Source organism: Paramormyrops kingsleyae, chromosome 1 (genome assembly GCF_048594095.1).
Source record: "Paramormyrops kingsleyae isolate MSU_618 chromosome 1, PKINGS_0.4, whole genome shotgun sequence".
Classification (NCBI taxonomy): domain Eukaryota; kingdom Metazoa; phylum Chordata; class Actinopteri; order Osteoglossiformes; family Mormyridae; genus Paramormyrops; species Paramormyrops kingsleyae.
The window spans coordinates 35111154-35136135 of NC_132797.1; the positions used below are offsets into that span (position 1 = coordinate 35111154).

The 24982-nt window shown below is 45.6% G+C and overlaps 4 protein-coding genes and 3 non-coding genes across 9 annotated transcripts in view; 2 read left to right on the top strand and 5 right to left on the bottom strand.

The window, feature by feature from the left end:
- The first annotated feature begins 230 nt into the window (after window positions 1-230).
- Window positions 231-8466, top strand: carf (calcium responsive transcription factor). 2 transcript variants are annotated; one of them, XM_023806038.2, is made up of 15 exons: window positions 231-335; window positions 1096-1246; window positions 1462-1641; window positions 3216-3330; window positions 3430-3553; window positions 4172-4253; window positions 4408-4597; window positions 4848-4968; window positions 5172-5315; window positions 5407-5685; window positions 5784-5946; window positions 6063-6132; window positions 6225-6334; window positions 6435-6732; window positions 7200-8466. In XM_023806038.2, exons 2-15 carry the CDS (start codon window positions 1172-1174, stop codon window positions 7280-7282), a joined length of 2034 nt encoding a protein of 677 aa, XP_023661806.2. In that variant the 5' UTR covers window positions 231-335; window positions 1096-1171; the 3' UTR covers window positions 7283-8466. The 2 variants fall into 2 exon arrangements, with proteins under 2 accessions (XP_023661806.2, XP_023661808.2); XM_023806040.2 differs by lacking the exon at window positions 231-335 and adding an exon at window positions 417-846.
- A 619-nt stretch (window positions 8467-9085) lies between these two features.
- nop58 (NOP58 ribonucleoprotein homolog (yeast)) lies at window positions 9086-15403 on the bottom strand. The gene is made up of 15 exons (XM_023806042.2): window positions 15246-15403; window positions 14681-14757; window positions 14361-14413; window positions 13533-13657; window positions 12773-12909; window positions 12508-12572; window positions 12213-12347; window positions 11925-12070; window positions 11576-11702; window positions 11196-11359; window positions 10943-11077; window positions 10746-10807; window positions 10268-10407; window positions 9832-9962; window positions 9086-9434 (listed from the first exon to the last, which is right to left on the bottom strand). Exons 1-15 carry the CDS (start codon window positions 15288-15290, stop codon window positions 9375-9377), a joined length of 1602 nt encoding a protein of 533 aa, XP_023661810.1. The 5' UTR covers window positions 15291-15403; the 3' UTR covers window positions 9086-9374.
- Window positions 11454-11536, bottom strand: LOC111840852 (small nucleolar RNA SNORD11B). Its single transcript, XR_002837529.1, has one exon. It is a non-coding gene; the product is annotated as a small nucleolar RNA SNORD11B (small nucleolar RNA).
- LOC111840851 (small nucleolar RNA SNORD11B) lies at window positions 11787-11870 on the bottom strand. Its single transcript, XR_002837528.1, has one exon. It is a non-coding gene; the product is annotated as a small nucleolar RNA SNORD11B (small nucleolar RNA).
- LOC111840850 (small nucleolar RNA SNORD70) lies at window positions 13849-13937 on the bottom strand. Its single transcript, XR_002837527.1, has one exon. It is a non-coding gene; the product is annotated as a small nucleolar RNA SNORD70 (small nucleolar RNA).
- A 2728-nt stretch (window positions 15404-18131) lies between the features above and the next one.
- On the top strand, window positions 18132-22202 carry LOC111840804 (small ubiquitin-related modifier 1). The gene is made up of 5 exons (XM_023806070.2): window positions 18132-18292; window positions 19394-19468; window positions 20508-20585; window positions 20682-20753; window positions 20867-22202. Exons 1-5 carry the CDS (start codon window positions 18281-18283, stop codon window positions 20933-20935), a joined length of 306 nt encoding a protein of 101 aa, XP_023661838.1. The 5' UTR covers window positions 18132-18280; the 3' UTR covers window positions 20936-22202.
- Window positions 21717-24982, bottom strand: part of kiaa2012 (KIAA2012 ortholog) — a 28635-nt gene continuing 25369 nt past the window's right edge. For both annotated transcript variants that reach the window (XM_023806067.2, XM_023806068.2), the window contains 4 exons: window positions 24691-24896; window positions 23966-24138; window positions 23640-23859; window positions 21717-22813 (listed from right to left, as the gene is read on the bottom strand). In XM_023806067.2, the coding sequence (XP_023661835.1) occupies window positions 22627-22813; window positions 23640-23859; window positions 23966-24138; window positions 24691-24896 (786 nt within the window). In that variant the 3' untranslated portion in view covers window positions 21717-22626. The remainder of the gene's footprint in view (window positions 22814-23639; window positions 23860-23965; window positions 24139-24690; window positions 24897-24982) is intronic.

The following is a 24982-nucleotide window of genomic DNA, read 5'->3' on the forward strand; positions in this document are numbered from 1 at the left end:
AAGTTAAACTATGCGCGTCAATATCTGCTAAAGGGAAAAAATATAAAGGTCGGATTTCTATTTAAACAAAACTTTTACTTATTTTCTAAATAGCAACATATGGCAGAATGTCATATCATTGTGTAGAAGTGTGCATTGAGAAGTACAGAAACTAATTAAGGCTTTCATTCGCTGTTACAGACAAAGGGTAGCCATGTCCCTTTAATTCAAGGAGGAACGACGGTGGCCTCGGAGAATCAAAATACTTCGGTGGCCTCCGGTAATAGACAGGGCTACGCTTCGCGCTCACTATGGTGGGAAAGAGCAGCGGGGAGAGGAGTCTGGGCGAAGTCGAGGTTGAGTAGACTCGTTTTGAATTTTCAGTCTTCCTCTGTTTATTTCCACTCCCGCACTACACCCAGGGAGCAGTTTAAAGAGACAGGGTCAGAAAGGCAAATTTGCTGAAAGCATCTATTTTTTAACTCGGTCTTTATTCTTTGTCATTCAGCATTGCCCCTTAAGTTATAGTAAAATCCAACATGGCGTTCTTACGAATGTGTGTTTTGTTGTCTAAAGAGGTTTTTTTGTGTCTCGATTTAATAATATAAAGCAAATTAGCTCATTATCGCTAGCTTGCTTACATCGTCATTAGGTGAAGGACGAGAAATGCACCCCAATTTCCTCCCTTTTAATTGCAACTCGCCCTTTTATATGCGTTACAGATATTCACATTAATATTTAAAACCCGCATATCTGGCTAAAATACAGTATTTATATTATCGTCAGTGTCTTTGATTACCTATATTCGTATACTGAATTAAATGCGAAATGATCTGTGATATAGATTTCGATCATGTCGGTTTTAATGTAAGTACTCTATGGTAATTGACCATAGCATTAGAATTAAGTGTAATATTAAGAACACCACTTTATCTAATTTAAAAATAATTTCTAATAGACAACGAATCGAGTGACCAATTCTAGTCAAGGAGAATGAGTTTATACTTTTGTGAATTTGCTTTCCATGGTGGTGTTTATAAATGTTCTGCTTGTTAATATAGCAGTGAGCACCGTGGTGATGTGGAATCCTCACGTTTCCTTCCCTTTTGCATCTAGGTTCATTAATGCTCCTGCGTAGTGGCCGCTGCTCGTGTGGACTGGCTGCATCGAGGCTGTCGGTCAGGTGCAGGACATGGATGAGGAGCGGCTGATGGGAGCCCGGGATCCCCCAGACACGGAGACGGCCGGCCGGCACAACACTGCACAGGTACCGCACCGTCCACGCAATCGGTTCTGCTTCATAATCAGTGAACGATGTAGCCTGTGAGCCGCAGCTGTAAACCACTGTAATCTAAATATCATTCATAATAATATTTAAAAACTGAGATTTCTGGGGTGTGTGTCAGGCTACCCCGTATCAACATAAATTCTACGCAGACGTGTAAATTAACATTAAGGCGCTGACTTTATGTTGCACGATAGGTGGCTGGTGAGATTTCTGCTCAGACCAGTCTTGACTCCCAAAAGCTACCTGTCACCTTGCTGGTTTCCGAGAGTCTCCCACCAGAACAGAAATTTATCAAACGTGGAGATCAGAGAACCCAGTCGGAGCAGTTTATCGTCTTTGATCAGAATGGGCAGCCTCTGCAGTACGAACACATGGTGAGATTTCAGAAGCAGAACATTGAAATTCAATATGGAAAAAATATTTGCACTATGCTCACGACTATGAAGAAGAAACTTAAAGTATTTTAAGTTTTATTGAGTGAGGATTATTATGAAGATGCACTGTATGGACAAATGTATTGGGACACACGTCTGAATCATTGAATTCTGGTGTTTCATTCAGACCCATTGCCACAGGTGTATAAAATCAAACAGCTGTAAGTAGAATTAAAACAATGCACATCTCTGAAGTATGTAAGCCTTAATATTTGGACTAAGCAGCAGCACACCCATAATGAGACTGTCCTGGTTCTCCAGATACCCAACAACAATGAAGAAGAATAAAACACCATTATGACTACAACTCCTGATAATTGATACTTTTCATTCCAAGGGTAGCCTTGTATTATCATATTATAATAAATAGTTAAGATAAAATTCAAATAGACATTATATAAAACTTTTCAGTGTTCCCTTGGGAAACACACAAATATAAACTGTATGGTCAACTGTAAGTGGTATTATTGCAAAGTGGAAGTGTTTAGGAACAGCAGAAACACAGCCATGAAGAGACAGAGCATGTAAAGTAAGAGTGAGGTCGCCGAGTGCTGAGGCACTTAGTGTGTAAAAGTTGCCAGTGCTCTGTTGACTCAATAACTGCAGAGTTCCAAACTTCCTCTGGCATTAACTTAAGCACAAAAACTGCACCGGGAGCTTCATGGAATGGGCTTCCAAGTGCAATGCCAAGTGTTGGATGAAGTGGTGTAGAGCACGCCGCCACTGGATTCTGGAGCAGTAGAAACGTGTTCTTTGGAGCGACGAATCGCTTCTCTGGCTGGCAGTCTGATGGCGGAGTCTGGGTTTGGCAGATGCCAGAAGAACGTTACCTGCCTGACTACGTTGTGCCAACTGTAAAGTTTAGTGGAGGAGGGATAATGGTATGGGGTTGGGTTAGGCCCCTTAGTTCCAGTGATATGCTTCAACATATCAAGACGTTTGGACAATTCTGTGCTTCCAACTTCGTGAGAACAGTTTGAGGAAGGTCCTTTTCTATTCCAGCATGACTGTGGCTAAGTACACAAAGCAAGGTCCACAAAGACATGTTTGGGTGAGTTTGGTGTGGAAGAACTTGACTGGCTGCACAAAGCCCTGACCTCAACCCCATCAAACACCTTTGGGATGAACTAGAATGGAGATTGTGAGCCAGGCCTTCACATCCAACATCAGTGTCTGACATCTCAAATACTCTCCTGAGTGAATGGACAAAAATTCCCACACACTCCAAAAGTTTGTGGAAAACCTTCCCAGAAGAGTAGTAACTGTTATAGCTGCAACGGGGGGACCAACTCCATATTAATGCCTATGGATTTAGAATGGGATGTTGAAAAGTTCCTGTAAGTGTAATGACCAGGTGTCCCAGTACTTTTGTCCATGAAGTTTCCATCTTGGTCATTAGAGACTAGTGGATTTCTGATATGTAGTGGTATGATGGTATAGAGAGACGCTTGTTTTAAACTCAGCCTTCAATGACTGCCGATGCCTTTTGCTTACCCACGTCTCCATTGATGCAGGTGATCTTAACAGGGCAGCCAGAGAGCGGGTTGTATGTCATACCCTCCAGCCAGCTGGAGCAGGCACCGGTGCTGCTTCCCCAAGGACAGCCCATGGATGTTGCCGAGGCAACGGGTACCACCCTCTTCATCTTGTCTTTCGTGCCCTTTTTGCTCGTGTGATGGAGACGTTCAGGCCAAATCTTGGGTTTCCCTATCATTTGTTACATATCAGGGCCCTGTAATGAGAGGCCGATTCAAGAACAGATACAGACAGCCGCTGTGACGACCGTCACCGAGGGTGTCTGCGGTGTAACCATGACATCATCTCCCGTCGCCCCCGGCAAAACTGAATCAAGGTGTGCCTACAATTCATTTTGTTTCCCAAAATCACTGGCATATTATACAGTGTTTATACTAGTAAAATTGGCCAAACTTCAAAGCAGTACATGTACTGCGATGGTAGTCAAAGCAGTACATGCATGAGTGAATTTTAACCAAATTAAATGCAGTCAGTGGCCCGTTTATTAGGTACACTAATGCAAACAGCAAATCATGTGGCTGCAACTGAATACATGCAGCCCACAGACAGGATCACGAAGTTCACTTACTGATCCAGTTTTGATCATCTGATTCTTGTTGCCAGGCGTGATGGTCCCACATCTCAGAACTCACCATCCTAAATGGGATTCTTTTGCACAATTCAGGATCTCTGTAGAGTACGGTGTACAGAGAATGGTGTGACTGTCATGTGCATGTACACTTTGGTAGTGAGAAAGGTCAGAGGAGTATGGCCAGATTCATTAAAGCTAAGAGGAAGGATTGCAGCCACCAGTGGTGTGCAGAGTGGTGGAGGCTCAGTCCGTCATTAGCTAGGTGTACCTAATAAAGTGGCCACTGGGTGTATGTTGTGCTGGGAATGGCCCCGCTGGCATGGCACATGTCTCATGCCCTCTGTGTTTTTCCGTCTCACCCAGCTCCCCTGACTGCTTCATGGCCCCAGTACGGCCCCTGCCTCCCAGTGCCCCAAGCTGGGCTCATAGACTGTGCGGCTGTGAGGTCAGCACATGCGAGCACTGCTTACACAGACACGGCCAGGGAATTGCACACCTGTTTCAGATGTACACAGTGTTATATGTCTGCACTCGCTAGCGCATGTAATGAATGGGAGGTATGTGTGCTCAGCCCTCTGTGTTGGTACTTCCTTGAGCAGAAGATCGGGGAGGCCTACCGTGGTTTCTGCAGCACCGAGGCGGAGCTGGAGGCCGTGCTGATGCTGCACAAACAGCAGACCCACAGTGTGTTTGGGACCCGCCAGTCTCCATCCCCTGCCAAACCTGCCACACGTCTTATGTGGAAGTCCCAGTACGTGCCCTATGACGGAATCCCCTTTGTCAACGCAGGTGAGCCGCTGGCAGCCGTGACGTGACGGGTATCGCCTGCCATTAGGGCCATATTGACATAGTCATGGGTCCCCAGTAACTGGGCTGGTGTCACCTTTGTGACTCAGTGCCAGGTTATGTGTGAACAGTCCCTGTACTTGGAACGAGTCACGGTTGGAGACTCGCATCATGGGTCCCGCTCAGTGATGTATGACTGCTTCGTGCGGTGCCAGGATGGGTCTGCCTGTGTCCCATCTGTGTGACCTTCCAGGCAGCAGGGCTATCGTCATGGAGTGCCAGTTTGGCCCGCGGAGGAAAGGGTGCCAGCCCAAGAAGGTGGCTGAGCCAGAGGATGGCCAGAATTATCAGTACAAGGCTACCTGTCCTGCCAGGTAAACTTCACACACATCTCTGTATGGCGGGGAAGAAAATTCACTGTACTAATAATTAATTTAATTAGTTTGAATACGAAGAGGTTACTCGATTACTTGGAGTATTCTGCAATTTTCATTTAACAACTTGTCTAAAAGCTCGTAGTCCCTTCAGACTAGTAATAAGCAGAATCTCTCTCATAATGTTTTGTTTTTTCTTGTAGGATCTATATCAAAAAGGTCCGGAAGTTTCCGGAATACAGGGTGTCCACTGACCCCAAGGTAGACAAGAAGGTGGTCCGTCAAGAGCAAGAGAAAGCCTTTTTCAACCTGAAGAAAAACTTGTGGGAAGCGGGCGGAGTCCTGAGGTAGAGGACGTAAGAGTCTCTGGAGTCGGCGGTCACCTTTGGCGTACGTGTCACACGATGTCACCCCTGAAAGTGTGCTGGATGCCCACAGGTATTACGTTCAGCTGCCCACCATGAAGGCCCATCTGTACCATGACGTGGACGCACCGGCCCTGCCCCCACCTCCCTTGCAGCTCCCCCTGCCTCACAAAGAGGAGCTGCTGGAGGAGGAGGAGGAGGAAAAGGAGCCAGATGGCAGGATGGAACAGGAGACGGGTGACGGTGAGCAGGTGGAGGTGCCGTCACGGCTGCACCCCCGCGTCGCGGAGAAGATCTGTGAGCTGGTGGCACAGGGTCACCACCAGGTCTACATGGTCCGCAAGCAGCTCAGGTCGGTTATCTGTCATCCTCATGACCACCCGGAGTCCTGGAGCTCTGTAGACCCAAACATTTTGGCTGGTACAACCCCTTCACTTCACTGTGCTGCAGGAAGTTTGTGGAGAGAGAGATGTTCAAGTCGGACGAGGTCCCCGAGAGGCACAACCTCTGCTACTTTCCTACGGTCAATGACATCAAAAACCACATACACGAGGCCCAGAAGGCTTTGCAGCAGAGCAGGGCTGACCATAGTGCTGCTGCCGCGGAGACGCAGGTCAGAGCACTTAACCCTTTGGATGGTTTTGACGTCTAGAGGAAAAAGATACAGTACAGTTCTACCAACTGTTGATACCTTGAATGATCCAGCTCTCCTGTTGCTCTGCCCTCTAGTGGACAGCAGAGAGCGAAAACCCTCTGGCCGAGACTGTGACCTTGACGCTGACCTCTGCTCCTGTGGAAGGTCAGCTTCCCCCGCTCAGTCTAATACAGCAAACGGTGATAGAAACCTGCAGCACTGCTCAGAACCATTGTCTGTGTCGCCGTGTGTGTCAGAGAGCCAGAAAGCTGCCGTGCTGGAGGGGAGTGACACGCTGTCCTCGGAGGCTGTCCAGCTGTTCAGCTCCCTCACCTCCCTGCAGCCAAAGATCTTCGCTCAGCTGCGTGTGAGTAAGACCCCGTCCCAGGTCTATGGGTACGGTCAGATGCAGCATCACAGCTGCTCTTGCCGGCTTGTCAGTAACCTCGATGCTCCTGCTCTGACAGAGTATCCAGCTGCAGCCTGTCTTATGTCCAAGTGAAGGACATCCAGCTCAATCACCTTCTGCACCACCATGCTCCGGATCTGATCTTCTGGGCCCGTCCAGTCCCACCCAGTTCTTGCAGTCCAGCGCGTCCCTCGCTGAGGGTATCTCCCTGACAGACACCTCCACGCTGCTGGGCGTGGGCCAGCTAATGAGCGTGTCCGTCCTGGGGGAAGGAGGCGCCGATGCCGGGGTGCAGCAGATCCTCCTGGGCGAAGCGCAGGCCATCCCAGTGCAAATCGTGGAGCCAGTCATCGTTGGTAAGCCAGAGTGCATTCCGCCATGACGTGGTGACACAGGGAGGGCAGAGGAAGTTACGATATACTTTACTGATCAGCCACGAGGTACATAAAGTGTGCAGATATGAACACAGTGTAAAAACAAAGTACGATGACGATATTCTGCAGGAAATAAATGTGGATGTTAAGGGGGGTATTTCAGCAAATAGCCCGTGGGGTACAAAATACATATACGAAAATTTGTGGATTATGACTTTTTTTTCCTTCTAAATACAAGATGATCCCTAAGTACATGGGACGGGTGGCAACCACACCCCCAGTGTTCTGTGGTCCGGTGTAATACTGACCACGGACCAGACTGGTACCAGTCTGCAGACCAGGGGCTGGGAACCCCGATCTGGCGAATGAAAATCAAAAATACTTTCTCTGCTTATAAGTACTTTGACTTGGGGTATGAATATCATTCTCACACATGTGCACTTACGCAGGGGAGCACCAGCTGGTACACACTCAGGTGAAGGAGGAGACAGAAGACAGCAGCATCTACCCGCCACATTCTCCTGGGGACTGAGAAGCGGCCGCGGTGTGACTGAGCTGCAGGCTCAGCGTCGGACACGCGTTGGGGGCGGAGTGAGCGTGTGGAAGGCTGCCCCACCCCCACGATATGGCGGAGACGACAGACGGCACTTCTCTCAGGACCAGACGTCCGGGATGTTAGGCCACTGCTACCAGTGGTCTGCAGTGATGATGCGGACAGCCTTGCTGAAGAAGAGGGATTAACCAATGAACTATGCAACTGCATTCTGCTCCAGCTATCGCAGAGATGGAGTGGCGTTTGTCATACGTTGTTTCTTCCTCTCTGTTGGTAAAGATGTTGCTTCACAGCCCATCAGAGACTATAAATTCCTCCAGCTGCCTAACTGGCATCTACAGCACTGTAAACAACTCAAGTTTATAACTTAACATCTGGCAAAGGACACCTATCTTATTTTTGCAGTTTGAGCTTTGGACTTAAAGGTCAATGGCACATGAAGCTGTGTGATGCTGAGTGGTACACTGGTATGGTCCTGGAAGCTTTGTAGGGTGCGCCGGATCTTCTCAAGCAGTGTTTCTCAGTTCGGTCCTTGGGGACCACCAGCCGGTCCATGTTTTTACAGGAGTGCGGAGGGAGCAAAAATGTGGAGCTGGGAGGGGGCAAAAACATGGACTGTTTGGGGGTCCCCAAGGACCAGGTTGGGGAAACAGTGGTGCAAAGGCCAGTCATACTCTGGCCAAAAGTATTGGGATATCTTTCCATCTTGGTCTTTAAAGGCTAGTGGCTTTCTGATATGTAGTTTTTCTATAAAACAAGTATGGACTAATGTGAATTTCTAAAATGAGTGAGACGTTGACACTGGAAGACCTGGCTCATGATCCCCAGTGTGTAGCTGGTCCTCCACTCTGCTTCCGTGGCCCCCCAGGATCGTGCCACCCATGCGAGTTTGAACCCTAATCTTATTACTGATTTGCACTAGTGCTGGACCATCATCTCCCATCTGCCAAAGATACACAATACAGGTAAACTGGTAACTCCCATCTGGCTTTATAGTGTAAAGCAGGGTTTCCCAACATGGTCTGTGAGGACCTGCAGATGATCCACATTTCTGCTCCCTCAGGACCAGACGGGGAAACGCTGGTGTAAAGGATTAACTGTGTGGAATCGGGCACCTCGCTTGGACTGCTGCAGCCTTTTTAATAATCAATTGGTGAAAAGCTGCTGTCTAAGTTAATGTTTGGTATATCACTAATCATCACAACACAATATCCAAATAGGAGTTATTCTGGAACCATGTAAATACTCCTGGAAGCAGTTCACTAGCTCATTACCTGGCCTAACATCAACTGAAAAAGCTTTAAATTTATAGCCTTAGGGGCAGTTTATTACTACAAATTACAAGATCTGTTCCCCAAGTCTGTCAGATTTATAGCTAAACACAACACAGTAAAATCGATTATATATGGTACTGTGCTGTACTGTATCCCCAGCTGATGAACCGTTGAAGCCATGGAATGTTTTCATGACTCAAAGTGTGTGGGTACCTTATGAACCTTTGTACTTCACTCAGATGTTTAATAATCTAGGCTTTATGGCATCCTGTAAGTATGAGTTATCTGTAAGCTGGACATTAACTGGAGGACAGCCTGTACACTACAACTACTAAATTCCAGATGACCACTCCAGGTCTCAGGAGATCCACCTATCCCGGAGGAGATAAGACTGGAAGTCTCAAACTGAAACGACGGAGGTTCCGTATTTACTGAACACTGTTTACATTCACCGTGAAATTAAAGCCTCTCTAACACCCCAGAACATTCCAAAAGAGATCAGGACTCATTGTGGAGGGGAAAAAAGTTCTCAAACATATATTTAAAGATGCAGCCAAAATAGGAAATGAGCCGCCGGGGCAAACTCTGGTCTCCTGCACTAAGACATGGCATAAAGGTCATTCACACAATGCTTTTCGGTCCACTGAACACAAAAAACCAAATACCATTATGTATTATCTGATCTAGAAGGTGATCCAACGTCCTGTATTCAGCACCCAGATATTCAGGTCCTAAAATTCACCTCAGAAATATCTGGGCATGTGCAATAGCAAACAAAAACTAAAGTCAGTTTTCGCTCAGTCCTCTTCCTCCTCCTTGATTTTCTTTTTCTTCTTCTTTTTCTTCTTTTCTGTTGTCTGAAAGACCAGGAGGCTCCTTTTAGCACAAGGCACAATTGACAGTTAAAATGGCAGCGCTGCATTCTTACGGTTAACCCAGGAGTGCGTGGCCCGCATGCTGACTGCGCAGGGAATGCAGGCGGCCCGCGTGCTGACTGCGCAGGGAATGCAGGCGGCCCGCGTGCTGACTGCGCAGGGAATGCAGGCGGCCAGCGTGCTGACTGCGCAGGGAATGCAGGCGGCCAGCGTGCTGACTGCGCAGGGAATGCAGGCGGCCAGCGTGCTGACTGCGCAGGGAATGCAGGCGGCCAGCGTGCTGACTGCGCAGGGAATGCAGGCGGCCAGCGTGCTGACTGCACAGGGAATGCAGGCGGCCAGCATCCCGCAGCCAGAGTACATCCGTCAGGGCACTCACCTCTTCACTGGCCGGGGCGACCTCCACCTCTTCCTCTGCCACTTCCTCAGGCTCCTCCACCACTTCTGCCTTTTCCTTCTTCTTCTTCTTTTTCTTCTTGGGAGTTTCCGTTTCCATTTCTGCCTCAGCTTCTGTAACAGGAAGGTGATCTCAGTAACACCAAAGGCTAAGCGCTGGTTTGAGCCTTGTTTTAGTTTCATAAGTGGTGACGAAAAAAAAACATTGACTAAATTTGAAAGTCACAGCGGTCATAATCCATCACTGATGTTCTACGGACATTATTTGTATGGCCAGTTTTTTTCCCCCCCAAGTGTTGCAAAAGTGATCCTTTATAATCCCAATCTGACTGTCAGCAGCTGTGTGTTGTATGTAGTCTGCAATAAGACTCAAGTAACTCTAATGTCAAAGAAACAGCCAATGAGAAAGTGCAGCTGACCTTGTGGTACAGATTCCTTTTTAACCTTCTTGGGTTTGACTTCCACTGGCTCCTCGCTCTCCTCTACTTCCTCAAACCGCCTCTTTTTGGAGGCCGTGGGGATCGTGGAGTCAGCAGAGGGATCGTACACTTTGACGTCGCTGAAGGGAAACGCAGCGTGAAGAATCCACGGGACACAGGCTCAGTGTAGTAATGCAGCCTTTAATTTACTGTCACTGGGATATGAAGAGGATGCAGACACCCTACAGTGCCACACTCAGGAGTGTTGGAGAAAACCGTTCGGTCAATACGGCACACTGCAGTGACAAACTACAGTAACCTTTAAGGATTGCAAGGCAGAGTATTCTAATATCAATGCATGATAGCCATCTACTACCACCACACAACTATTCTATCCTACTCACTGTACAATTTTGCCATTCTCGGGGAGGTAAAGCGAGAGCAACCTACCAGTTGCAGGATGGTGATGGAAACTCACCTCTTGTGCTGGTATTTGTCAGCCCTGGCCAGTGCTTTTCCTGCCCCACTGATACGTCGGATCTGGAGGAGGAGGTCAGTTAGTCACTGGAGCCCTGATTCGAGCTTAAACCCATAATTCTGGATAAGACTACAATCATCTTCTGCATGTAATACAACACTGCAAGCTGGTGGGTGTGATAGAAGACCGAGACGTACCCCCTTCTCCTCGAGCTGCCGCAGCCTGACCTCCAGCTTGGCGCGGTTCTCCACACCCATCTCCGCGTTGGTATCCTCCCCGAGAGCATCGTAGCGGATAGCCAGTGCCGCCTTGGCAGCGAGCATTCTGGAGATCTGCAGAAGGATGACACCTGAAGCTAAAGCCAGGACTGCGACTCGCCTTCCCAGCTTCCTGAGTCTTAGCCTCGGTAATCACTTCAGCGCCTTAACCCCTGGCAGAGCAGGACCTCACCTTGCCCTTATTCTTAGCTGTGGTCTGACCCACGAGAGAGGCGTGGTAAATGAGCCCATATTTCGGGGTGTCTCGCTTGGTTTTCAGTGCCCTGAAGAGGGCCTTCTCAGCCCCCAGGATCTGAACCGTGGAGGCCGGGTGCTTGGCCAAGTTCAACAGAGACCCTGCCAACAACAGAGGGGGGCTTTAGAATCAACAGCACCCATCCAAAGCAGAACCGGAAAACGAAACAGGACGTGCCTATGAGAGATAAGCAGATTAAAGCTCAGATGAGGTAGTGACAGAAAACCCACATGTTGTTTCGGGGTTGTGACAGTATGTCCTTATCATCACCGCTTGTCCCACATCTCTAATATTCCGGCTGCCTACTGGGGACCCACCTGCATGCGCAATCAGCCGAGCCCCCACCAGCTCCCCCACCATGACCGTCAGATTGGGGGCGATGGCCATCATGCGGTTCTTCAGGTAGTCGTACAACTGCGCACGGTATTCTGAAATCTCGATCACCTGCACAGACGCCAACCATTAATTTTGCGACCAACGAGAAAACAGCAGCTAAGCTGGCGGAGAAGGCTCCTCGGGACTGATGAGCGGAAGTTCAGATGAGGTAGTGACAAAAGACCCACATGTCCTTTTTCGGGGTAGAGACTTAAGTCGTCATCATCACCACTGTCACACGCAATCAGGGGATCACGACAGAACGGATATTCCATTCCTGAAACCACACACCTGGTCACACAGGTGCACGATGTTGCAGATGTCCTGCTCCGACACCTCTGTCCCCATGGAGATCTCTGCCGCCAGCTTGACCTCCGCCTCCACCTCCTCGGGTAGGATGTCCGAAAGGTCGGTACTTGCCACGTTGGTGCGGTCACCTAGGTGGCAAAACAAAGAGCCAAACCAGAGATAATTCAGAAGGCAATAAGTCGAATATGCACATGTATACTCAATCACACCAGAACCATAAGCCAACCATTCCTACTAACTGCAAGAAAGGACTCGAGATGAGGCTCTTACCGATCTTACGGATGGCCTTGCAGTACGCCAAGTTGTCAGTTACAATCTTTCCCAGCTCAGGGAAATGCCAGCCATACCACTCCCTACAGCGCATAATGTAGTTGTTCAGTTCCTTGTCCAGGTCATCCAGAAGAGCTGAGGGGGGTTGCAGGCAAGGAGATGCAAGCAGAACACTTACTTACACTGAACATATAGTCTTAGAACAGCGAGGTGTTCGCAGGCAGTAAGACCATATTCAGTTTTAGACTGCTGACATTGACTATGGGCACAGCATCTTTGAGTGTGATGTACTTACAGATGGCTTGCACAATCATGGTGTCCACTTTGTCAGGGCTGAACTTGAGCTTGTATCGAGAGAGGCTGCGAAGGAAACAGGGTTCGAGTGAAAAGGGGGGTAAATGAAGAATCAAATCCCAGTGAGTGGTTAGCAGGTTATGCCAGTAATGAGAGCTGCTGTCTCAGTGGTAGTGACGAATGCTGAAGGGAATCTTCACGAGTCGTCAGCCAGCAGAGTTAATCACAGAGAGCAGCTCGGGCTACGGCAGAGGAGCGAGTCGCACCTGTGCGCCAGACCCAGGGACATGGCGCTGAAGTCGCGCGGGGGCAGCCCCGTGATCAGCCCCTCCATCTGATTCCGGATGCCCCTCATGAGCTCGGCGACAGCGGGGCTGTGCACACAGCTCAGGTTCAGCTTTTCCTATCAGGGAAGAATAGCCTCTTAACACAAAAATCACAACAGACAGCCAGTACAGTGAGTACATACAGTCAAAGCTCAATGGTTCAGGCCTAAAATAGTAGCTCCCTACTCCTGGAGATCAAGCACCCTGCAGAGTTTAGCTGCAACCCTAATTGAAAATACAGTATTGGAGCCAGCTTAGCTTCAACATAGCTGGCTCTGAGAGGCCACTGAAGAGTCTGATTATCTGTATCAGGTGTGTTCAGTTAGGGCTGCACCTATGCTCTGCAGGGTTGGACTGCCCAGCCTTAAAAGTTATTGCAGTGCCTTAAATCCTGACAAATAACTGGTTCCAAGAGGTAAACACCATAATTCGGTTAGTACAAGGCAGGAGTCTTCAACTCAGAGTTACAGTCCAGTAGGTCTTCTATCCTACCTGGCTTCGGACGAGCCACACCTTTCATAGGTAAATACTAGGAGCAGGTGTCACTCATCAGAAGCCAGGCAGGACAGAAAACCTCTGGAGAGTAGCTCTTCAGGACAGGGTTGGAGACCCCTTGTATGCGGGCATTTACCAAGGTACAAAGATGTGACATCCAATGTAATGTGTGAGGAAATCAATTACAGCAGAAAAGTCCACCAACCTTAATGACTCCACCCAGTTTGGCATCATGGATGGCCAGCTGCTCATGGGCCTCTTTGGCCACAACCTTCTTGAGGACTTTCTTCAGGCTCTTCCCAATCTTCCCCTCCACCAGTGCTGTGGCAGCTGCAGAGAAAATGTGCAATGGGGACTGTCAGGGAAAAACAGCACATCGCCAATCTTTGGCTCTTAATTTAATCCCATATGTGAAGCACTTTGAGCTACATGTCATGTATGAAGTGTGCTAAATACAAATAAATCAATAATACTACTGGAAAAACCCCACTGCATATATTACACAGCAGTTCCACATGCGGCCGGCTGTCATCTCAGTGGTAGTGACGAATACTGCTGAATTACATCATGGCTGATTCAGACACAGAGATACATCACTGATGACAGCCCCAGTGGAATGGCAGGGGCACTGAGGAGCATCAACATTAATGGTGTACAGACAGGCACTTGGGACTGAATGTGCCCACGGTCATCTTCAGCTTTCCCACTGGCAGGCGTGAATACCCCACACGTAAGGCCAGTTTACCAGAGCTGCTTTTAGAATGACGTGCGGCACACAAGTGCAGAGAAAGTAAAAATACAATGTGACGCACAGAAGTGAGAACAGCTATAAGGGAGGATGTTTGCTTCAGTAATTTTCACATTTAGGTAACTCCAAATGATCAAGCTTTTAAACCAAAGTGATGATTTAAAGTTTCACATCTGGAACACCATGCAGAATCAGTTACACTGCATGATGAAAGCAATGATGACCTTCTGCCCGTCAGTGGTGAAAGTGCAAAGAAATACGGACAGATAGTAAAGTGACTGATACCTGCTAATGCTTCTGTGGTGTCCTGGAACTTCTCGAAATGTTTTAGTTTAACTCTGCAGAGAAAAAACAAAACTAGTTAGCAGTTAACCAAGGAACAACAGAAATTAGAGGAAGCATTAAGTTATTTGAATGTGAAAACACATACTGCAGTACATGTGGGTTCCATTGTTGAATTTTTAAAAATATGCTTTCAAAATTTTTCCCAAATCTTCGTAATGGTCTATCGCGAAATTATCACAGGGCAAGTCATTACATTCAATCTCCATACTTCAAAATCACAGGCTTGCTTAAAAAGATAACAGAGGTTGTGAATTAATTACATTTTATTCGCTTTCTCTGGCGTTTCGAACTCTTTCCAAAGGCTGTCGACCTCTTGCAGCTTCTGCTCATCTAAGACCTAAAAAAGAAAATACTTCAGTGAACTCGTTCCCTCGCGCCATGTGATACCGACACATGCATCTTACCAACCCATGATGCATAAATGACAATGGGTTATAAAAAGTAAACGATCACAATCGCTGTAAAGCCTACAGCACCATAAATCAAATCTGTAACTCTAAAGTTTCGATCTATTGCAAGAAACCAGAATAACGTAATTTCAATCAGAATTAGTTACCCTAACCACAAGGCCTACATTTTCGAACATCCATTCCGCATTTTGTTATATATCTCTTATTATGTTATTAAAACATATAATATCTTATTAAAATTTAGACACCGATAAAATTTCTATTGCATTACTAAGTATATTCGAAAGTAGTCAAGGATGAACTCACGTGTTCAAATACGTGGGCCACATGTGTTAGCGACAACCGCTAATCAGTACATTTCTTTTTATTTCAAGTTATATACACAGGTTTCTTTACAAAAAAGGAAATAACTTACTTTAAAAATAGCATAGCCCGCAGCAGTCTCAAAGAGCACCAACATCTTCAATTATATTTATTTTCCTTCCCCGGACTCCAACCCTACTCCAAGCCCTGACTGGAGAAGAAAAATGCCCGCAAACTTCCACGAGGCCGCTAAGTCGGTGCGTGTTTACGTCACACGTGCGTGCGCGCCGAAAGACGCAAGGAATCCACCATCTTTGTGAGGTCCACTTTCACGAAAAATAATCCTACGTGAATCAGCCTAGAGTTATTTTACTGCAGGGGTCACCAACATGGTGCCCGCGGGCACCAGGACGCCCCCAAGGACCACGAGTCGCCCACGGACCTGTTCTAAAAATAGCACGACTCACCAGTGAGCAGCGTCTAAAATTTAATTTTATCCTTTTGCTATTCTTCTATAAATCACATTTGCATTTACAGACGCTCCTCTACTTACGAATGAGTTACGTTCTGAACGGCCGTTCGTAAGTCGTTATTCACCATTATTTTAAGGGTATAGGCCTACGCATGCACAAAGAACTGGGATGCAGGGAGTACGCACGCTACGCTGCTGCGCGGCAGGAGTAGCGGCCTGAAGTCGTACTAGGCGGATTAGCGTGCAGAAAAAAAAAATGATGTTGCGGACAGGAAACGGGAGCCCAAGGAACACAATTTGGACTTACAGTCCTCTTCGTTCGCATGTCTGAAAGTTCGTAAGTTGAAAGTTTGTAAGTAGAGGAGTGTATGTACACTAAATGTACAACTAGAGAAATATCAAAAAACAATAAGAAAAAAGTTCAAAGACCGCAATACGACTTTCTGTGACAGTCGGTGCAAGGGTAGCTGAGTGTGCAAAATACAATTGAGGTGAAAAAGGAGTGAGATATATTAAGAGGAGAGAGAGTGAGTGTGTATGCGTGTGTGCAGTTTCTGGTTGTCCATTTTATGTGTTGCTGTTAAGAAGTCTTATTGCTTGTGGATAAAAACTTCTCCTGAAGCGTTCCATCTGGCCCTTGAGGCTGCAGAGGCGTGTCCCTCACCTTAGCAGTCTGAACAACAGTCTGAACAATTATACACAAATTGAACAAATAAATAGTATTTTACATCTGTCCATATGCTTTTGGTCAGCAGAGCCCAGCTCAGAGGAGTCACAGTTGCCCTGGATCCAACCTCAAGTCTCCACTGCCAGCCCGACCGACAGCCGCCTGAGACAACGTTGGCAACCAAGAAGGGCGGGAGCTCAAGGGGGCTCCAACTGCTTCCCTGCCAGAGAGGTGTTTCAGTGCATCAGCTGCAGGGAGCCGGGGCACGACCAGCAGCGGCAACATGCTGAGGCTGCAAAGAGCAGCAGGAATGTCAGCAGGGGAAACAGCCTGACAGTCAGCATCAGGTGCCCTCAAAGCCATGCAATCCAAAGGCCAACGCCTAGGGGGACCTGCACCGCTATCTCTCGCTAGCAGCACAGAGTCCGCCAGTCATCCTGTCTCCCCAGTCTCGCCAGCACCTGCTCAGCAGCCCACCTTGGCCAGCAGTCCCCAGCTTCCCACCGCTCATTAACAGCTCGCTTCCATGGTTGCCGGAGGGGGCGCACCAACGGCTGCCTCCAGACCTCTGGGACTTCCTTCATTAGAACTAAGGGGCCTAACCCAACCCCTGAAACACAACCCCATACCATTATCCCTCCCAAACTTTACAGTTGGCACAATGCAATCAGGCAGGTAAAGTTCTCCTGGCATCTGCCAAACCCAGACTCGTCCATCAGACTCCCAGACAGAGAAGTGTGGTTTGTCACTGCACAGAATACGTTTCCATTGCTCTAGGGTCCAGCGGCGATGTGCTTTGCACTACTCTATCTGATGCTTAGCATTACCATTGGTGATGTGAGGCCTGCATGCAGCTGCTCGGCCATGGAAGCCCATTCCATGAAGCTTCCAGTGCACAGTTTTTGTGCTGGAGTTAAAGCCAGAGGAAGTTTGGAATTCTGCAGTTATTGAGTCAACAGAGTATTGACAACTTTTACACACTATGCGATTCAGCAGCCCCACTCTTACTTTATGTGGTCTGCCCCTTTGTGGCTGAGTTTCTGCTGTTTCTAAATGCTTCCACTTACAGCTCATTGGACTGTCTAGCAGGGAAGAAATATCACAAACTGACTTATTGCAAAGGTGGCATTGTATGACAGTGCCACATTTGAATTCACTGAGCTCTTCAGAACAACCAATCCTTTCACAAATGTTTGTAAACCTGACTGCATGACTAGGTGCTTGATTTTATACACCTGTGGAAATGGCTCTGAATGAAAGTCCTGAATTTAATGATTAAGATGTGTCTTCCCATACTTCTGTCCATATAATGTGTTTCTCATAGCTTAACGTGTACTCCATATGAGTCAATATATGATTAAATGTCACATATGCATGAGTCAAGCGAGTTTCACTGATTAGTTAATTCCTGAATACTTTTGTTTTGATTATGTAGGGCACAGCAATAGGAGGAACGCGCGTGCCGGTATCCGTGATTTTATTTTAATAACCAAATGCAAAACCATCAAACATTAATTATATTTTAAAATATTCACGCGCGTATTAAAGAAATATATTAAACAATGATATGTGCAGACTATATGGAAGCTTTAATACCCCAATCCAATGGGCACAATTTACTCGTAATAATTTAAATACAAGGGTCTATTCATCAGGAGAATTAAATAATTTAAATTAAATTTAGGGGGCACACGAACCCCCACCCCGCCTTGTCCTACCCTTGCCTCGGTTTTTACAAGATAACATACATAAATCTACATCGCACCTCAGACACTTCTGTAAGACTAACTTAAACTTAAAACTGGAAGTTCACCGCAACGCGTTTTACAGAACTGAAACTTTCCAGGCTCCGTTACGTGTAGGGGACGTATTTCCGGCGGAAGTCCCGCCCCGACTCCAATCAGGTCAGACCTTCTGTCTGTATTGGCGATCGGAGATAAACAGAAGTGTACCGTCTTTAAATTTTCAGTTTGCGCTGTAGATTGTGTTATCAGTAAGTACAAAGAATATGTCAGACACGGTAAGTGAGAGCTGCATGTCGAATTGCATTTTAATGTGATGAGTGTTAAGTTAAACTGGGTTAGCCAGCTAGGCTGTTACTGATAGCTTGTTAGCAGTGAATGCGCGACGTAACTAAATGATTTTTATATTGACTCAACGAAGTATGATTATGTATGTCTCCACGTTCCCGTTTCTGTATTGTAAAAAGTATTTTTTTTATAAATGGGGAAAGCTGTGTTGAACCCCCACTTATTCAGCCAGTCAGCCAGTTGTCTTTGTAGCTAGCTAAACAGATTCCAGTAAGCAAAAACAGCGTTAACTTTCTCCTCTTGGCTGCGGAGGTGTGGTGCAGGCTGCTGTGCTGTCGATCGGCTGGCAGAAGAAACGAATCTGAAACTACTGACTTACGTGTTTTGATTGTAATTGCTAGCAGTCAGTTCTCAATCCCTTACATACTTACCCTGAAAAATACAGCCTGGCATGCTTTGTGTACGATCATGTAGTAGTAGCGGTTTTGTATGATCATGATGTGAATCACAAATCTGTACTTTGTATAGTATCACGGTAGTAGTTTTTTTTTTTTTTTTTTTGCTTGATATAAAATATAATTGTGTTATGTATTCACAGTTCTCCCACTTAAGCCTTGAGGGGGTGTGTCGATGCGACTCTTTAACGTTAAGAAAGAAAACGTCACTTAAGCCTTGAGGGGGTTGCATTTTGTTGGTTGACCCATACAGCAAAAAAAACGACAGTGTTTCTTAACTGAAATATTACCACATTATTTCAATCGCACAGATTAAAACTGGTTTGAGAATGTGGTAAAAGTAAACACTGAATCGGAAGTAGTTTTTTGAGTGTTCAGGGTTTGCTTTTTTAATATCTTCACTGTACACAAAGCCAAACATTGTCATATTTGTCCCGTAGTAGAATAATAGAACAAGCTAAAGTTATGCTTTATTGGCCTTTTTGAGGTAGATCAGCATAAATGCCCAAGTTTAAACATGCCCTTTTTACCATATTAATTTTTGTTGTTAGTGTTTATTGCTAATGTACTATCTTGTTGAGGACACACAATTAACTGTTTTATTGTGTACAATATCATGGTTTAAAATTATCTCAGGAAACAAAACCCTCAAGCCAAGATTCTGCAGACAAGAAGGATGGGGAGTACATAAAGCTGAAGGTGATTGGACAGGTGAGTGGTGTGTGGATGTATGAATGGACAAACCCTTAGTGAAGGTTCTGAGAAAACAAAACATAGGAGAAAAGATGGCTTTGTACGTTTAAATCCTTTCAGTGAACCATGTGTACTAGAGATGCTCCTATTCGGTATTCGGATCAGCACCGATGCAGTCCTGTTAGATGCATATGTGACCTGTCCATGTCCTATACTTACTTTTTTAGCTTTCTGCAGTATACAGACTGATAACTCCTATTTCTTATTAAATAGATTTGCACAACGACAGCTCTTTCCCATTTTAGATATGTTTTTTGCAGCATTCAAGTTGAACACTAACGCTGCCACTCAGTTTTTTTGCCACTCTGTGGGTGTGAGAGCAGTGACTTCTGCCTGCAGTGATGTCATGTTCATACACTTTGCAGTTCAAGGGAGCGTAAAAACATCAGATAAGAGGGTGACGACCTGGAAGTGTATTAAGCTTTTAACAACAACTAGTAGTACAGCTATTGGCAATCTTTATAAAAGCAAGGTTTTGAGAAGTAGAAGTAGCGTTTAGTGGAAAATCACACAATTGTGTGAGATAACAGAAGTAATATGGGAAAAAAGCAATGGATGATTTGGGATTTGCTAGCTTGGGCTGTTTTGCACACTTGCTACAGCTTGTGATACACAAGGAGCTGCTATCGCAACAAACTGTAAATGATGTGTTGCCAGTGGGAGAAGAATGTGGGGCATTTTAAGCATTTAGCAAAGCGCTTGGAAGATATTCATATTCTGCATATTCAACTGCATATGCTTCCAAAACGCTTAAAACTAGACGTACAAATGAGCTGGAACACTGCATTATGTATGTTACCAGAATACCAAAATATTAAATAAATATTTATAACATATAATATAATATATATATAAAAAATCGTAAAGTAAAAAGAACTCTTTTTAACCAGATTCTGTATCAGTATTAGCAGCTGTGTATTGGAATCAGACCAGAACTGAATAAATGTGGATCAGCCCATCCCCAATGTGTACTATTCTGTAATTTTCATTTTCTCAGGATAACAGTGAAATTCATTTTAAAGTCAAAATGACGACGCATCTAAAGAAATTAAAGGAGTCCTACAGCCAGAGACAGGTAATTCTAACTGAGAGATGCATGATTATTTATCAATTAGAATCGGCTATTCAAATGTAGATTATTTTTGTGATCTACTGCTTTGTCTCTCCCCAGGGTGTGCATATGAGTTCCCTAAGGTTTCTCTTTGAAGGACAGAGAATCTCAGACAACCACACTCCAAAAGAGGTGCGTTACATCATTGGATGTCAGCTTTGATCCCTGTGTATGACGTGTTCTCCAAATATGGTTATCTATACATTCTGTTATCCTTCACTTCCTGGTCTCCCTTCTTTTATCAGCTGGGAATGGAAGATGAGGATGTCATCGAAGTGTATCAGGAACAGACTGGTGGACTTTGGATCATTTAGACTTTCTATATCTCATCTTTTTAATTATTTTTAATTATGATGTTGTTTTTTGTTAGCCTTAATAGAAGGCTTTAAGAAACATCTTCACAGAGGGCTTTTGTGAGCCAAAATTAGGACAGGTATGGAGGTTGTGGAGGATTGAGTAGTGGCTGGGGTCGCCCTGCCCTACCCCCTGCCCCCCAAGCCTCAACACCTTCTCACCCTCAGTGTTTGACTGCTGATAATGGGCACTAAATGGGTGACAATGCAATATGGCCTGTTGATCTTGGCCATCAGAATTGGCTTAAGGCTCCATTCTTCACTCTGCCATTTTTGGAGGGATCTGCTTTCCACAGTAAGTACAAATAATGGAGATATGTTCCTTCCATCTAATACCAGAAAGGTGAAATATGGTTGAAATTTTATTTCTTCAGGAGATTATTAGAAGCCACCACCTTGTCCCAAGGCTCTGAAGCTTACCAATCAAGTCAATAGACATACTTATCTTAAAAAAGAAAAACATAGCATTTCCATTTTCTTATGGAAAGTCATGCTTGTCTGTGTAATCGAAAGTATATCTGTAGATGTCAAAGCCCTCTTCATAGGACAATAAAGGTTTTAATAAATTTGATTTTGGAATATGTGATGGGAATAGCAGTGATGGGTTGGTGCCCCACCTTTGGTTGTTCCCTGTCTTGTGTAGCCTCCGGGATTGGCTCTGGACCCCCCGGACCCTGAATCGAACAAGCGATTTCAGAAAATGGATGGATAGATGATAAAAATATGAATTTTTGAAGCAAAACCAGTATTTCCAACCAGTATGTTTTATTAACCTGTTTATTTTGACAGTACTCCACCTGGCACATTTTAAATAGTGCAGCAGATGGTTTAGTGAGTACACAGCTGAAGAGTGCGTGGTGGAACACCCCTAAAAATAAAGAAATATCAGTTGTATGAAAAGATTATTTCCCCGGCAAAAGGATCTGGCAAGCATTTGTTTGTGGTGTTAATTATACAGGAAAGTCTGTCTTGTTACCATGTTCTTCCTTGCATCTCCTTCTTTAGGGCTTCATCCATCTCATTCTTCTGCTTCTTTCACATAAGACCAGAAGTCAGGAAAGAGAATTTCTCTGTTGTTAAACCATGAACATGCTATGATATACTGGAGATTTGCAGACTGAAGCATGATATTCTTCAGTTTTTATTTCTATGAGAATTTCTGGATTGTTTTCACCTCTTGATGATGTTTCTTTATGTTTATTTTTTAAATAAAAAGTTCTGAAACTCATGGTGTTCTCTGGAATTTTGAGTGACATCCCCCCCCCACCCCTGGCAAAGGTTTGCTCTCTGATAAAATAGTGATGGTAGAACAAATTTGAGCATCTAAACCAGTCTGCATTGGTTGGAGAAAATTTTTTATCCTTTTAATACTGCAAATATACATTTCAAATGAAGTGATTGGTTTGCTTAAAATCGTTAAACTCTATATGCCACCTTCCATTTATTTGTAGGCAAACCTTTCCAGTTCGCTGATTGATGCAGTGGCTGTGGATGTTCTTTATGATGACAAAAATGTTTGAATCCAATCACTGACTTATGAAGAGCAGTAGTACTCACTTTCGATCAGTGACAGTTGCTGGATTTGTCAGCCTTGCACGATTGTGTAACCATAATGAGGTGTGATCTTACTTGGGGAGGGGGCTGGGCAGGATTTATGCTGTGCTGTCCCTTGCCAGCTCCTCTGGGGCCGTGGGTGGTGCCGTGAGGCCCAGAGCGTCCATCAAGGTGAAGTATGAGTAGACCCAGGGGCGCGAGATGTCCTGAGTGAGCCCCAGTGCCTCGGATTCCAGCAGCAAACCCCGCCGGAACTGCATCTGCTTCTCGAGGGCTTCACACTGCCTAGGGGAGGCCAGAGACACGAGTTCCCAGAAAGATAACACAGCCGCTGCCTTTCTGAAAATGCATCAGTTAATAGTGCCGTTTCACTGAGTTTCATGATGCGGCAGTAAAACCGCACAATGCTAACCATGATGATTAAAACACTGTGTCGCAATAGTGTCTGTAGTAGTTGGGATAAAGGTGGTATTTTGCCCGTAGGCAGCAGTAGGCAGGCCCAAGGCTGGGTATGGATACATGATCACCAGCCCTGGCTCTGTAGTCTATTTTTCTATTTGTAATCTTTTTTTTTTTTTTTTTTACACACTCTGCCAGGCCGATGGTGAGCAAAAACATGCAACGAAATTTCGTTCTGATGTGCACTAACCGGTGTATTTCTGAATGACAATAAAAGTGGCTGTTCTATTCTTCTATTCTAATTAAATGGACCATTTTTGCTTAAATATGTAGCCTAGTTGACACCTTGATGGCACGTATGTGTGTAATGTGCTATTTGCCTCACCTGTATGTCACTTTGGACAAAAGCACCTGCTAAATGTGTAAAATATAAATTGAAAGTGAGGAAAGCAGCTTTTCCACGTGGTCTGCCTGTATGGGTTATAATTTGTGTCTGTATGTTTATGCTGTTTTGCGGTTTGGCTTTCTTAAACAGCCTTCCTCTCCATATTTATGTAGATATTTGCTTCATGAAACCTTTATTTTAAGCTGTGCTCTTCTGTGTCCTGCCCCATGGCAGTCCTCTGCTCCATGACCTATGTGACTAATCAAACAGGGCAGGTTTTAGCAACATCTCCAGTGCACTAATATTTACCCCAGTGTAATGATTTACCTGGCAAATATTTCTGCTTGCAGTCTAGCCTGCTCTATAGCCTGCTGCGTTTCCTCCTCCTGCTTCCTCTTCCTCTCCTCCTCTGCCTTCTGCTTTTGCTCCTCTTCTTTCAGTTGTCTGTACAGGTACTCCGTCCGCTCACTCTCCTCCATATCTTGCAGCTTCCTCCTCTCCTCCTCTCTCTGTGCCTCTTTCACTGCACGCTGGCTCTCCAGCTCCACTGCACGTAAACAGGTGTGACCCCCCCCCCCCATTCTCGGCTGCCCATTACTGCTCTCCTTAGTTTATTTCCCGGTAGGAAGTCTGAAGGTTTAGCATTTGCATACCTGCCCTGCGCTCCTGCTCCTCTCGCCTGATCCTCAGGAGGCGCTGGAGCTGCCGCCTTTCCTCCTCCTGTCTCCTCTTTTCTGCCTCCTTATCAGCCTGCTCTCTCCTCACCCTCTCCCTCTGAACCTCTTCCAGCTTCTGTTGCTCCTCCTGCTCTTTCAGCCGCTTAAGTCTGCAAAACCACAGGCACACACTTTGAATAGTATGTACACAACATGCTCTATTTATTATTTACAACGTTTTATCATTGTAATTTCAAACAAGGGGCTCCTAGCAATTTTGCATCTATTATCTCAGTCACATGCACATATTTTTTGTTCTGAAATTGATTATTCTTATTATTATTTCTTAAATTGCTCATCATTGTTCTGTATTCAGCTTATCTGCTACACAATGGTGCAAAATTAAGCCATCTGCAGAAAACTCCCTCAATTTCAACCCTCCTACCCCCAATTCCAAGATATCTGTTATAGTAATGTTAGAAGACACACGTCAACAGGCAATTTTGTAATACTTGGCAATGCATCCTATAGTAAATTATTTTAATATATTGACCTCGTTGGGAAACTCATTTTATTACATGCATCTACTGCTATATGCTGAATTGTTGAACTGATGAGCTTTGATTTGATTAGCAGTATTTCTAAGAGGATGTTGCAGTTAATAGCCACTTGAGGGTGCTGTTGCTTGCTTAAGGAACAGGAAGCTTCTTGTTGAGGAGTACTTGAATGCCTCTGCTCGCTGCTGTTGCTCGATCTCCAGCTGCAGCCTCATGCGCTCCTCCCTCTCCTCTCGTTCCTGCTGCCGTTGCTTCTCCTCCTGTTTCTCCTTTCTCTTCCTCTCCACTTCCATTCTGCGGCGTTCTGCACGCTCGGCTGGTCCTGCCCTCTGCTGCTCCACACAGGATGCAAGTTTTCCATCGCTGTCATCCTGGGACACATGGAAAGACAGCGAGTATATCCCAGTTCTCCCAGTCCCATACACATGCATACTTCACTGCAGCATTTCAGTAGTAA